The 15,416-nt window shown below is 35.7% G+C and overlaps 1 protein-coding gene across 1 annotated transcript; it reads right to left on the reverse strand.

Annotated features, from left to right (window-relative positions):
* Window positions 1–5,064: 5,064 nt before the first annotated feature.
* LOC114301381 (putative inactive receptor kinase At5g10020) lies at window positions 5,065–13,209 on the reverse strand. The gene is made up of 3 exons (XM_028246350.2): window positions 11,904–13,209; window positions 7,450–9,111; window positions 5,065–5,861 (listed from the first exon to the last, which is right to left on the reverse strand). The coding sequence occupies exons 1-3, from the start codon at window positions 12,847–12,849 to the stop codon at window positions 5,284–5,286; spliced, it is 3,186 nt and encodes a 1,061-aa protein (XP_028102151.2). The 5' UTR covers window positions 12,850–13,209; the 3' UTR covers window positions 5,065–5,283.
* Window positions 13,210–15,416: the final 2,207 nt, after the last annotated feature.

Below are 15,416 nucleotides of genomic sequence, written 5' to 3' on the forward strand. Positions count from 1 at the left end.
CACATTCGTCGAAGACATAATACCGTTAGGCATTTGCTTTCACATGAAATAATTTCCATAAAATATGTAAAGTCAAGAGAGAATATTGCAGATCCATTGACTAAAGGGCTAGCTAGAGAGTAAGTGTACCATTTATCCAGGGGAATGGGATTAAAGCCTATTACTTAAAAGTCACCATAATGGCAACCCAACCTAGTTGACTGGAGATCCCAAGATCTAGGTTCAAAGGGACAATCGAATTATAGATGACTTCACGCATCACTAAGGAGGTTTTATCCTACCTATTTCTATGATAAGAAGAGTGATACTTGTAGTATTAGTAGGATAAACTTTGCTTTTAATGATTCTTATAGCTGGGACATCCAAGTGGGGTATAGCAGGATACTCTTAATAAGAAGTCACATATATAAGTATGAACTGGGCCGGTTCTGTAAGAATTGAGAAGGCTAAATTCTCTTGAGCACTCATGAATTACCAGGTGTTGTTCAAGGCCAAAATGGACACAATTGTCTTAACTTACACAAACAGCTGAACAGTTTAAGGCACCACATCCACTAGTTATAAGTCTGATAGGATTTCACTAGAGGAGGTTTAAAGCCAAAAGTTACCGATCTCGATGTGGTGTATCTTCTTAATGTACTCTTTCTTTGTCTGCATTTTGTTTCATGTCCGTTATTGTGAATTCCATTCATGTGGGGGATTATTGGAAAATGGTTTTGAAAAAATCTTATTTTTTGCTAACTTTGAGCATTAATTAAAGTAGGACCAAAGTGTTATTTTTAACGTTACTAATTGGGTTCATGTTTATTGCCGCGTAACGAATAATATCATATATTTGGTTGTTCAAAACCATTTCCGGATGAATGAGAATTCAACGTTGTAATAACCCTCACCCCTGTTTACCGATAAACTACTGATTACTGCTAAACCGAGACTGATTACGATAAGTAATTGAATCAACTGAAATACTGAACAGACTGACTGAAATCTGAAACTGATTAATTGACTGTATTTGTTTAAATGTATTATCTATCTGTTGCCTGTTTGATTATCTGTTCACATTCTATGGTTTAAACTGCTAATTGAAGGCCTTATCGGCGGCCGAATATGAAATTGATTAGTGTCTTAAGATTAGTAGAATTAATGTGATTTTATGGTATATGTATCTGAAATCTGATTTAGTATAATTAAAATAGATTAAAATAAGCTAATTACATAATTTGACTTAATTACCTTAGTGCCATCTAGTGGGCCACTTATTTGACACTTTAGAGGCTCATTCTTAGGCATTACAAAACATTTGTTCAGCCCTTTTGATGTTCATAACCGATCAAGAGAGGAGAGTGAGAGGTTTGGAGTGAATTCAACTTGACTTTGTGCATTGGCTTGAAGAATTGGAATATAGGTTGCAAATTAAGCTTCCTTACCTTGTATTTGAGGACCTAGGTAAGGAATTTACCCTCTTCATTGTGTCTTTAAATTGATTCTTGCATGGTTCTTGCCAAATTGAAAAGCTAAGTCATGAATTAGTTCTAGCATGTTGAGTTGTAGCTCTAACCTTGCATGCATGTTTGTATTGTTAAGTTTTAAGTTGTTTTCATGGCAAAATGTTACATGCATGCTCATAATTATGTTTAAGTCCATGATTTCACCTTGTTTTGAAAAGAATCGGCTCATTAGAGCATGTATTGAAGTTTTGAATTGATTTAAACTTATGCATGTTTGCGTGTTCATCATGTTCATGAAAATTGGTTTGAAATTGAGTGTTTGAAACACCCTTGGGCTTTGATTTTACAATTGAGCTTTGGAATCATGTTAAATTATGAGTTTTGGAATGTTTTCTGGAAAATTGGCCCAAGAGGATCGGAATTTGTGCATTTGAACTTGGTTTTGATCTTGGAAGTTCAAATCTGGAAATTTTAGATTTTGAACTCCCGCTCGAGCGAGGAAAGTGGCGCTCGAGCGGGAAATTCGTGCTCCCAGTACTTCGCACTGTTTTGACGTCCGCTCGAGCGGAATAATTGACGCTCGAGCGGGACCTTGTGTATTACGCTCGAGCGGCTATCGAGCGCCCATCGAGCGTGATTTTCACCTATCCAGTACTTTTACCCTGTTTTGCAGAACGCTCAAGCGGGAAAGTGTACGCTCGAGCGGATACCTTTGTCTGCATGTACGCTCGAGCGGGGAAACATACGCTCGAGCGGGACCTCTGTTTTCTGAAAAATATTTTAAAGTGCATCTTTGCATCCTCATTTCATCATAGGCATTCTTAGGCCTAGTTTAAGGCATCTTAATGAGGATATAGATGTAGAACACACCGAGGCAAATTAGGGATTAAGTTATTATCTTTCCCAACTGTGTAGCTTAGTGTGTGTTCGTCCTGTAAACTGTGTAGGGTTGGTGACTGGAGACGCACTCTAGCTTAACTGTAGCCCAGAACTCTGTGAGTAACAACTGTGTAAAGATATGTTCAAAGATGAATATTTTCTGACTGTTAACTGAACTGCTTTCTGAACTATTACTGTCAACTGAATGAATGTGTGTCCTATATTCTGAACTGTATTGTGGCATCCTTAGTAATTACCGTTTACTGTTACTGCTACTGTTACAGAGATCTCTGTCGGTTCCCATGTTGGAACCACTATTGTTTACTGATATGATGGCCATCATTGACTGTTCGGTCTCTTAAGACCTACTGTTTACTGTACTGCTATACTAATGGATGTACCACATATGACTGTAATGACTGAATAATTGAAATACTGATTTAATGAACTGTTTTCATTACTGTAAGGACATTCATTCTTAACCTCTTTACGCATTATGTTATTCACTGGGCTTTAGCTCACTGTTTATATATATATGTAGGTGTACAGGCACCAGACCGGAGCTAGGAGCGTGGGTTAGACTCCCTTTTTGTCAAGCCAACCACTGTGCCTCACTGCGAGGTTCCGAGCCTGCCAAGCTATGGCTTAGGGGTGTTTTAATTTCCCCCGTCTATCTCTGTATCTGTTTTGTAATAACTGTATAGACTGATAGCATTGTACTGTACTGTACTATCTAACAGGGATTAGGTCCCTGTTCTGTTCGACTGTAAATGTTGTACATATTGTTATGTATTGTTCATATATATACGTATGAAAAATCTTTTTGCATACAGACTCACAGCTCATTGGACATTGTTTATTTACTGTTTTGGCTTCCGCCATGCCCCTGTACTCTGTATTATTGTCTGACTGTTAAGCAGGCCTTTGGTAATCTCGGATTACTGGCCGGTTACGGTGCTAAACCCATAGGGCGCGGGTTTGGGTTGTGACAAACGTGCATTTTCGAGGTTCGTAGGTATGGCTTTAGGTGAGTTTCTACACGTTTGTGAAATGTACTTGTCCCACATTGGAAAAGCTTAAGGATTTATATAGGTATATAAACTCTAGCTTGGGATACTTGGGATGAGCCTCAAGGGATACCCAAGTTTGTAGAAGGGTGAGATTATGGGTAAAGCAGGCTAGATCCATTGGACCCAAAACAAAAAAACACACGTGCACGCGCCACCATCTGATCGGTCGAGCAGGCTGGATGCGGTATGAGGTTAGGTTGGGCTTGTTCGATCCAATACTTATCTTTTGGCACCAAAAACATTTGTATTTTATTTATTTTTTAATTTTGGTTTCAAAATTCAAAATAAATTGGTCCAGATTTAATCCTCCACCCAAACAAGTTTAAAACTCCACCTGAATGAACCTGTTGAATTCCACCCAAACAGGTTTTCTACCTATTGAATCTATCTGAACAGGTTTCCTATCTGTTGAAACCTGCTCTGAGAAGCCACCAATTTTCCTATAAATTGCCTGCCATTCCAGCAATTCTTTGTATCGAAATTATCCTAATATTTCTTCATTTCTTCTTCTGTTCGTCCTCCTATGCTCCTGCATCTGTCTACCATTTAGTTTCTAGGAAAAGAAAGAGAGAGTTACAACATTGTTTGGTTCGCCAGACTTGAGTTTGTAGTGCTGCAAATCAAGTGTTAGTCGTTGCATCATAAGAAGTAGACGCTGTTAAATCTCGTAACACCAGAGCGAGAGTAAAATCTACTGTAAGGAGACTGTGTCCAACACAAGCCTTAACTTATAATTTCTATAAGCAATTAATTCGGAATTTAATTTATATAATTATTTTCTGGATTATTTATTTTTATTTTGTTGTTTATTTTATTTATACATTTATTTACACATACACACATCCATTGTGGGAATAACAGATTTTTAATGAGTAATTGGCAGAAATTAAAAATAAAAAAAATAAAAATAAAATTTAGTAAAAGTATAAACTAAAATGAGATTTTAATGAAAGTGTAGAGATGTTAATAACTATTTAAACCAAATACAACTTTTTCTGCATTGAGTTCATATTGATACAATTTGAATATTAGAGAAACCAAAATGACACAAGATTCCTATTTGAGGATTTTTTAATACATATATATTTTTGGATGGGGACCTAATTTGAGGATTAGAATTGTAACCTTTGATGTATTTAACACCTTTCCTTTGATTTTTTGGAAACTATTTTTGAGAGAATGGGTACTAAAATAAATTTTTAGTGAAATACAGTTAGAATAGTGTGTGATGGATAGTGCAGTTAAAAAATTGATTTAGAGTATAATTTGGCACAAAAATTACAGAACCTGATGTTGATGCTATTACTTCCATTAAAATGAAAAGTCGTGCACTAGAAAAAAATTTAATTCCCTAGAAAAATAAAGTAAAACAAGCAAATGTTTTCCTCTAATTGGGTTAGGAAAATGAAAAATAAATGAATATATAATTGCCAAAATATCTTTATTTTTTATTTATTTATCCATAATAATAAATATATAAATATAGTTTCATTTCTACTCTGTCGTTATTTCTCTTCACAAATTCAAGACCACACATAATCAGAAAAAATTGCGAGAGAATTAAAATCAACCTTCCCTTCCTTTCTCTTCCTTTCCATCAAAACCAAACACAACGTTAGTTGATCACCTGGTAATGCTAATACACCAACCAACTCAAGAGACAAAAATGAGAAAGATGATTTGCAATCTTTTCACTTCAAGATCAAACTGAGAAATACTGTCAATCAATCAATAGATCGATTGTCGCTTTACACAAAAATTAAGAAAAGAATGTGAAGATTAGCCCAGATTAGGAGGCTAGGAAACCAATGGTGGAGAAAGAGTGGGGGAAAAAAACAAGAAAGTCGAGGAAGGAAAAAATAATTCCAAGACACATGTACAAAATTTCAAACAGATATAGAACAGAGATTGTCGAAAACTAGTCTGATGTTAGGCCTTTCATTTACAGGAAGAATGCACCTTAGTGATATTGCAAGCAATTCATCCATTGCTCTCGAGTGTTCCTCTCCACTGGCAATGTCTCTGTCAATGCAATCCATTCCTCGTCCTTCATGATCACATAGCCGGACCCAATCTGTAAGATCAACAGCCCCCGATTGACCTGAGATAATGTCACCAGCACTTCTTCTGGTCAACAATTCCATTAAAATCACTCCAAATGCGTACACGTCAGCTTTGAATGATGGGACTGGTTTGGCTGCTGTAGCGAGTTCAGGAGCACGGTATCCGAGTGCTCCAAGGTTTAATATCTGCTCTGCAATGCCAGCTGGTGTCATCAGACGGTGGAGACTGTAATCAGTAAGATGAGCATTCAGATCAGAGCCTTCCAAGAGTACATTAGTAGGTTTTAGGTTCCCATGAGGAAGGCCACTATCATGAAGGTATGTCAGACACCGAGCAATGTCAATGGCAACTTTCAACCTTTGGCTGAATGACAGCGGGGAGTATCTCCGGGGTGTCGTCTCTGTGCAAGACAAGTGTTAATGAAATACTCAAAACTAAGACAAGTTCAATGCACTTTCAAAACAATCCTGCACACAAAATTTTACTAGCAGGTAACATGTGTGAATTAAGATGGTAGAGTTGGTAGAAAATCTCATCTTGAGATCAAAAATACCCGTCCAGTTACCCCCACCAAAGAAACAAATCCAACCAGTTACCCCCACCAAAGAAACAAATCCAATAAAGCTAAGGCACCTAAAAAATTAGGGTTTGTAACCTTGCCATTAGATCCTGTCAATATTTGGCTATTGGTTGACTTAAGTTGTGCCGATACACAAATGCGAGAATTGCTGTAAGAGCTTCAGAATCCTGGAGAAAGATGTCGTGACTAAGGGCTTCTCTAATGAAATGCCAACACTCCAATTTGATCTCTACAGGTACATAACATAAAGTCAGTTGTTTTACTAGTTCTAGAATTACAATGTAGTTCAAAATCTTTTTTTGATCAGTACAATGTAGTTCAAAATCTAAATCCTGCAATTCAGCTTCACGGTTTCTTGAGGATAGTCTGTGGGACAAAGGACACCTAAACAAACGAGGACACTAGGCACGCAAAAAGAGAATTTGTTATGGATCTTAGTGAAGCAAAAAGGATCTTGGGAAGTTCTCATATTTAACCTTCTTTTGTAGTTTTAAGCTTGGTGCACTCTTTGACAGAAACAGTGTCTGTGAGGCAAAAAAGAATTGGGAGGCTAGATCTGGCAGACTCGACTAATGGGAGCAAGACAGCATGATCACACCACACAAATATAGTAGTAATACAAGTGAAAGTTCAGCAAAATAAATACAACTCCAACTCCATGTATTGTAGATAAGCCACAAGATTTCTTGTACTCCCACACTAAATTCATGCAAATAACAAGCAGAGTGTTGGCATGAAACCCCATGTACATATGCTAATGATAAAGATACTTTTAAAAATAAAATAAAAATATGCTAATGAGTATGAAGAGGCCTGAGCATGATGCAGAAATTCTACATGGAAATTTAACAATTGCAAAATTCATGTCCATAGATCAATCTGCTGAGATGGAGAATCAAAAACTGTCCCCCAAGATGGCAAGCCAATGTTCAATTTACCAATGCCATACTCACTATCAAAGAAATAGTTATATAATTTCGCTGTCTCAGCAAGAGAAATTCAAATTTAAATTTAACAAAGTATTAAATTTAGTGACCACAGATACAGAACTAGAAGTTCTAGAACAAACATAGTCCCTCCAATTTAAGCAAGTTTCATACAAGCAAGCTGAGATACTACAGACGAGTTTCAACTAATACCACCAAAAAGGAGATTTCCTAAATTTGTTTGACGAAACAAAATGTAGAGTAAGACTGTCAAGTCTAACATCACAAGACTGGATTCCACACTTCCAAGTATCACTGGAATTAAACCACAACACAATAGCCTAACTATTGATATGCCACAAAGCTCGTCCATAAAAGAGAATTGAAAAATGTTTGCGTGAGTCACAAGTATGAATAGAGAAATATAAAAATGACAACTTAGATAGAGGAACAGCTGTATATCAGTTTAAAAAGGCTCTTACCATAAAGATGTAGAGCCAAGTTATCTCCACGAACATAGTCTGCTAAAATAAGCCTCTCCTGTTCTCTTGGCCCCCAATAATAAGCTCGCAACGGAACAATATTGGGATGTCTCATTGATCCAATTTTTTTAACTTCCTTGGCAAATTCTTTCTTATGTTTGACCAATCCTACCCTCATCCACTTCACAGTCAACATATGCCCACTATCTAGAGTGGCCTTGTATAAAGTCCCATGACTGCTTCTACCTAAAATTTCTGCTGGAGCTCGTGACAACTCCTCAGCTGTAAATGCTAGTGAAACATCCAGGAAGAACAGTTCTCCAGCCAATCGATCTGGTGAATGTACATCTAGTGTCACAGGTTGTTCAATTGCATCAATAAAACGTGGTGAAGAAGAAACTGGGGAGCCTGGAGAAGACTTCCTCCCAGATACCGTTGGATGAGTATCTGGCACAATGGGATTCAGAGATGTTGAAGGAGCAGCACCTCCCTCAGGCAAGACATGCTCAACAATTTCAGTACCCAATTCTGTCGGCCCCGACAATGTCCTTGAATTTGAGGTTAGCAAGTGGTCATTGGAAAAACCTAAAGAAGTGGGTGGGGGCTCAACATTTGGGTGGAACTTGAAGAGAGAAGGCCTAGAAAGTCTTCCTAATTTAACATCTCTTTCAGTAGTTTGGCCACTAAACCCGCTTCTAATGCGGAAGTCCTGAAGTTGTGCTCGATGGTAAGCATACAGAACAAAGGCAATCATCACAGCAGCCCCAACTGAGGCAAAAATGATACCTACTCTAATACTCGATTTTGATCTGTGATGTTTCCCTCTCCCTTGATCATCACCCTGCATTGGTGGCTTACCATTTGGGAAGAACAGGAAAGAGTTGCCAGGATAAAATGAAGTATTAGGGAAGTTTCTCAAGTTTTCTGGAACAGGTCCACTGAGATTATTATGAGACACATTAAAGACCTTTAGACTAGATGGAAGATTATCAGGGATGTTACTGTTGAAATTATTACTGGATAAATCTAGGTACTCCAACCCACCAAGCTTGCTCAATTCATTTGGTATCGGTCCCGATAAGCCATTCTTTGCAAGATTCAGAAACTTAAGCCTACCTAAATTACCTATGTCCGAAGGCAAGGTACTTGTTAAAAAATTATCAGAGAGATCAAGAGACTCCATCTGTGGATAAGAAGGTAGAACTAATAATCCGATTGCGCGTGAGCTTTGAAGAGGAATAGGTCCAGTAAAATGATTTCCTGAAAGGTTCAGGTTTGTCAAGGTCATTGATGTGAAAAAACTAGGTGGAATAGGTCCATCAAGTTTATTCAAACTCAGATCAACTGCAGACAGCCTTTGAAAGTTCCCCAACACAGGAGGCAAGGTACCTTCTAAAGAATTATTTTTAATATTGAGAGTTGTCAAACTCAGGAACTGAGATGTCAGGTTAGGAATGCTTCCTGATAACTCATTTGAACTCACATCGAGAATATCCAAAGTTGCTTCCCAACTTTGCATAACAGATATATCTCCGGTGAGCACATTTCTGCTCAAATCCACTATGCGACATCCTCCCACAGAAGAAGGCAGAGAACCGGATAGCACATTTGATGAAAGATTCAAAATGCTCAAAGTTGTAGAATTGATCACATGGATTGGACCTGTACACATACATATGCAGAAGATTAAACACTTCAGTTAAGCAATTGACAAAATATTTGCTCAAAGAAGATGAGTGCAACCACCAAATAGTGTGCATCGGTAAGTTTTTAACACAAAAGAAAAGGACACTGAATCCGTACTACCATGAAAGTTATTGTTGAATTGAGTCAGAAACTTTCTTCTTTTTGAAAAGTACAGATTTTAGAAATATTCAGTTACCAAAGAAGAGGGTATTTTGTGTGTGTGTGTGTGTGTGTGTGGGGGGGGGGGGGGGGGGTTGTTCCTGTGAGACTGAACAAAGAATTCCAACCACATTCATGTCTAATACAACCAAAAGATATGGAACATGTACCAGTCTGTACACTCAATAAAAACAGTGAATCTTTAAGAATCCAAAACACAATGCCTCATGTCATAAAAATGTGAATACAGGGTTAAACCTGCAGCATCCAGTTTCTTAGCTGGTAGTAGCACACAGATGTAGTGCACCTATTATACCTTAACCGCAGCAAAATAAGAGAAATGAATCTAATAGCCTGTTTGGCAGAGAACTCAACAAGCCTTAAGCAGCAGCCACGGCAGCAGATATAGATTGGTGAGGTGAATTGGAAAGGCAACCCCAACTACAGACTCAATAGATTAAAAAGGGAAGTCAAATAAAAAAAGCTCAACAAATACCAACTATACTAATCCAAGATATTTACATCTAATCTGAAAAGTAATTGCTTAAATGCTCCTGGTCAGTCCACAGGTGCTTTTCAAATACTCCACTGACATCACGGAATATCCTTGAAAAGTATATTAAGCCATTATCGATTTCTTTGTTTTCATAATTAAGTTCCAGATAAAGTAGATATAATTTCAATAAAAGAACATTGAAATATGATGAGTTTTATATGGCTCATGATGGCAACATGAAATTGGACCATATTTAGAAGAAAAACAAATTTAAGAAGCATTGAGCTCTTCACCGGGACAATACGGTTGCCAAGACAGCTTTATTGTGCATATTTTCTAAATAAAGCAACATAACAACATAGGAGTATGCTGATACATGCTCATCAACATTTTGCATATTTTCTAAATAAATAGTGTGGCAATGTTTACACTTATGACTGTTGTTTACCATTTTACAACAACTACTTACTGCAGTAGAAAAATAATCCAACCGGTGACCTAATGGTCAAGAAGGCCCTTGAGTACAACAACTCAAGATATTGTGGTATGCCATGGTATTTATAATTAGCGTGATTTATCTCTTCTCTCTTTTGTTTAACTTTGGTTATGATGTGAAGCCAAGATTAGAGTCTGTCAATAGTGAAAACGTAATGCTATTAGTTATGGCCTTGTTCCTTCCATATGAAACTTCAAATATCTACAATAGATTTTTGGTTATTAACGAGATTTCATTTTAGTTATTTTGTTCATTGAGAACACCACGTTTTGTTAGGAGAACTTTATAGGATGTTTTCCCTTAGTTTTCTTTCCAAGAAACTTAGGCTAGATGGGGAATGGAAGGTTATGTGGCTTGTTTGCAGTCAGCTTAATAGCTGCCATTTAAACTTTTTTCAATCGGCTTTTGCTTTTCTACTAGTTTTTAAGATTGGATTTTTGTAATTGAAAAAAATAAAGAAGTCAAAAACCAACCATAAAAGCAATTAAAAAAAATGTTGATTAAACATATGCAAACAAAACCAAAAAAAAATTTTAAAACCCGGCATGCAGACCCAAATGAGCCCGTCGCCCTCACTTCACTCTCCCAATGGCCCCCCAAAACGGATCTCTCGTCTATTACCGATCTTTCTGGCTAAACATTTTTTACAAATCTAGAAGCATTTGTAGCATAAATGATACTTCAAATCTTTTTTTAATTTAATAGCCCTACAAATCCTTTCCACGTCCCACCTGTAAACTTGCCCCACCTCAGCCAAAGGTTCGTGCTGGATTCAGAATAAAATTCATCTCTTATGCAGATTGGTTAAATATGCCCTAAATCCCAACCCTGTCGTCATCTCTGCAACTAACATGTCGAAGCATGCCTTCTGCCTATGATATGCACAGCATACACGAAATAATAATCCAAGGACCAAGGTTTTCGTAGATTGGTTAAAGGCAAACAAGGTTTCTCCTTTTAAACTTTCATGTTCTGCCAACAATTAGTTTTGACCTGTCAATGACTTTAAATTTGAGCTATACAAAATATTCTGAACCTCCTCAAGAATACTAAAAGGATTTAAAGCCACACACCGACAATTCAATTTATTTCATATTCTTTGCAAATGCCTAAAATGAATGATGTAACCAAATTAAGAATCTCTATAAACTATAACCCGTTATAACAATAAATAATTGTCCAAATTGAGTTTCTCAACAAAAAGCACTACAAACAAATACTTTGGCATAGCTTATAACTTTTTTTTTTTTGATACATACTTTGGCATAGCTTATAACTTATCATGTCATGTGGACTATATATCAAAACTTTACTACTTTTGCCTCCTTTTGGACTCAAATTATAGACAACATATGCATATTGTCCCATAATTTGAGGGTAAAAGGGGGAAAAAGTAAGGTTTGAATATATGTATGGCGTATGCAAAGGAAAGTATAGTTGTTGTAGAATCATGACACTTTTATGCTCAGAAAATTCAAAGTTCATCAGAGGTTGTATTTCTTTGAATGCACAATACAACTAAGGAAATAAGGAATATATGGTGTAGTGGCATCATTGGTTGCTTTGATGCTGATCCAAAGTTTAATAAATAAATTTCTAATTCAAATAATTTCTTACCAGAAAACCCATTGCCACTGAGATCTAGTTCTTTCAAACGAATCAAATCCTCCAACAGCTCTTCCGGTATCAACCCAAACAACCGGTTATTCCCCAGACGCAAAACTTGAAGATTTAGCAATGACCCGAATGAAGGGAGCTGTCCATTTATGTGATTATGACCCAAATCCAAAACTTCCAAGTTCCGAAACAACTGAATGGCTTCATCCTTAAAGAACCCACCACCCAAATCATTATGACTCAAATTCAAATGTTGCACTGTATTGGCCAAGCTCGAAATGTTGTACAAATCCATTGACAGAGATCCATAGAACATGTTATAGCTCAAATCAACAAACTCCACATTTCTAAGCTCCGAAAACAAGTCCTGAATGTCCCCACGAAGCTGATTTGAATGCAAGTCCAACACATAGAGTTGCTGAAGATTCCTGATTCCACTCGGAAACACACCGGTGAAATTGTTGGACGACAAATTGAGATAATTCAATCCCCAAAGATCGTTCATCCGAGCTGGAATGGGTCCGTAAAACAGGTTTCCAGACAAGTCCAAATACTGCAAAGTATACATGAAACCCAATGCAGGAACGAGACGACCCGTGAAAAAATTCCCGGAGAGACTCAGATTTCGGAGCATTTTGAGGCCATTCAAGGTGAAGAACTTCAAGTCACCGGCCAAGCCGAGGCCGTCGAGAAGAATGGCGGTGACGTTGCCGGAGTCGGCGCAAACGACGCCGTAGAAGGAGTGAGGGCAAGAGTTGGGATCTGCTGCAGCGGAGGACTGGTTCCATGAATTGAGGACTTTGCCGAGGGGATCGACTCGGATCCCTTTCTTGAACTCGAGGAGTGATCGGAGTTCGTCTTGGGAAGAAGAGACGAAGATGATGAGAGAGAAGAGGAGGAGGAGAGAGAGAGTGTGGGTGAGAATGGGAGGAGTGAGATTATTCATCTGAGGAATGCGAGGGCAAACCCTACAAATCCCTCATTTGGTGAAGGAGAAATTCATTACTCCAAACCCTAGAATCGACAAAAAAATCTTCAGAAATACAACAGGTTGTAGAGAGAGAAAATGGAAATTGAATTAGATGGAGACATTTTTCTTTAGAGTGAGAGAGACAGAGAGAGTAAAGAAAGAAGTTGGAGAGACAGACAGTGCAGCTCTGCACAGTATTTTACTATATTTGGGGAGAGAGAGAGAGAGGGGGGGAGATAATCAGTTGTAAATGGTGGTTTAGGGGGTGGGGGAGGGGTGAGGTGGAAGGCGGTGGTTGGTTGGGGCGGAGTTAACTACAGTCTGTAAAGCACTAACCTATGAAAAATACTACTCCAATACAACTCAAAAATGTTAAAAATTTAAAAAAAAATTATTAAAATTTATTTAAATATTATATATAAATGTGAAATTCATTTGATAAAATTTTAATAAATTTTTTAAAATTTTTAACATTACTCCTGCAATCGAGTCTCCGTCTTCTTTCTCTCTCCCTCTCTCCTACCTACAAGTTACCACTGCCTTGTATTTTTTTAACGGCGGCTTCTTCTTGTCGGTATTAAACTGGTTGTTGTCATTTTTTTTTAAACAAATTTTTTTAAGGTTTTTGGTAAAAAACAAAAACCAAACAAGTTTAGGAATTTTTTGGGAAGTGAGTTATAATTCACTTCTCAAATTATAACCCACTTCTTTCTCTCATAAAAAATTGATTATAACTATCTTTTTAAAATAATCCTTAGTTAGTTGTGAAAACTATTAGAGCTTGAATGGTAGATAAAAGTAGCGGCCGATGATCATAGATGGTAGGATTGTCTATCGAAAAATATAGATAGTGTTTACTTTAGCAACAATGATTCATCCCCTCTTTTCCCCCCACCCCTTTGACCCCCTCTCTCTCTCATTGGTTACATTTTCTTTTTCTTTTTCTTTTTTTCCCTACTCCTCTAATCACCACCCGCCACGTGGCAAAGGGGGGTGAGGGGGTGACCCCCAAAAGGGGGTCCCAAGCATTATTCTTACTCTAGTTTTAAAATTGTAATTATCTTTTTAAAGTTGTGATTTGAACGTGAAATTATAAGTTGAGTTTTGAAAAAAAGAAATTTATTTGATTATGAATTTTAAAAAGAATTTTTGTATTTTGAAAATTATTTTGAGTTGTATTTTGAATTTTGAATTTTTAAATTTCGAGTCGTACGTGCATTTTTGAATTTTTGAAAAGTATTCACTTTGCTTGGTTCCATTTTTTTAAAAATACTTTTCAGAAAATTTTATTTTCTTGTTTTCCGTATTTTTTATTTTTATTGAATTTTTTAAATATTTTAAGCAATTTTTTTTTTTACATTTTAGACATGCTTAACATAAATATACTTAAAAAGTAAAAAATTTGTGAATTTTTTTTTAAAAATTCACTAAATACTAAAAATACAAAAAAAAAAAAAAATTCAGTACATTTTTTGCATTTTTATAAATTTATTAATTATTTAAAATATTTTTTTACAAATTTTTTATTTTTTAGATACATCTAAGTAAGATGCATCTAAAAAAGTTTAAAAAATGTTTAAAATTTTAAAAATATTTACTAAAAAAAAATAAAAAAACACGAAAATCAAAAAATTCAATTTTTAAAGCTTTTGTTTGGCATAACCTATTTTAGTCCATCTTTTTATCTTTTTATCTTTTTTAGGTCACATCAATCAACATCTTCTCTTTACTTTTTTACACATCTTTTTATAAAAAGTCAAAAAGTACACTTATTTAGGACATTCCAAACCACCTCTTCCAAAAAAATTCAAACCAAACACATTGATTTGAATTTTGAGTTTTATGTTCATTTTTGTTAAAAATAAAACAAAAACATGTTTAGTTGTTGTTTGGCAATAATTTTTTTGTCTAAATAAATACAAAAAGATAAAAAAAAATTAAATAAGTTAATAAAATTAAATATCATATTTAAATTATAATTATTTTATTTTTTGGCTCACAATAATCACATCAAAAAAAAAATTCAAACGAAACTAATTTAATCCGTCTTAAAGGTTGTTTAGGAAGTGTTAAATTAATATATTTTTTAAATTTTTTCAAAAAAAAATATAAAATATAATTTGAATTTAAAATAATATAATAAAAAAACAATATAATCTAAATAAAATAATATATACTATCTTAACACAGGTCAAACAACCCTCGATTGTTCCCAATTGAAATCTAAGTACATATATATTTGTTTAAAAAAATTAAAAATAAGTTAACAGGCCTGTTTAGTAGAACTTATAAGATGCTTATTTCAGCTTTTAACTTAATTTAAGTTAAAATGTTGTGTTTGGTGCAGCTTAAGTTAACCAGTTTAGAGCTTAAATTAAGCTATTTCTCAGCTTATCTCAAAAGCTGGTCAGGAAGTGCTTAAATTTTCAACTTAAGCGCGCAGTTGGTGTAGGGGCTAAAATTACTTAAATGCCCTCGTCAATACCCAAATTTTAATATTAATATTAATTAAAAAAGAAAAAACTTGTATATTTCTAAAGAAA

The sequence above is a fragment of the Camellia sinensis genome, chromosome 1, assembly GCF_055761805.1.
Source record: "Camellia sinensis isolate YWXY chromosome 1, ASM5576180v1, whole genome shotgun sequence".
Lineage (NCBI taxonomy): Eukaryota > Viridiplantae > Streptophyta > Magnoliopsida > Ericales > Theaceae > Camellia > Camellia sinensis.

Coding starts and splice junctions, on each gene's coding strand:
- LOC114301381 (XM_028246350.2), bottom strand. CDS start 12,849: ATGAATAATCTCACTCCTCCCATTCTCACCCACACTCTCTCTCTCCTC. Junction 9,112..11,903: donor CAGTGGCAATGGGTTTTCTG/GTAAGAAATTAT, acceptor GTATGTGTACAG/GTCCAATCCATGTGATCAAT. Junction 5,862..7,449: donor CTTGGCTCTACATCTTTATG/GTAAGAGCCTTT, acceptor TGTCTTGCACAG/AGACGACACCCCGGAGATAC.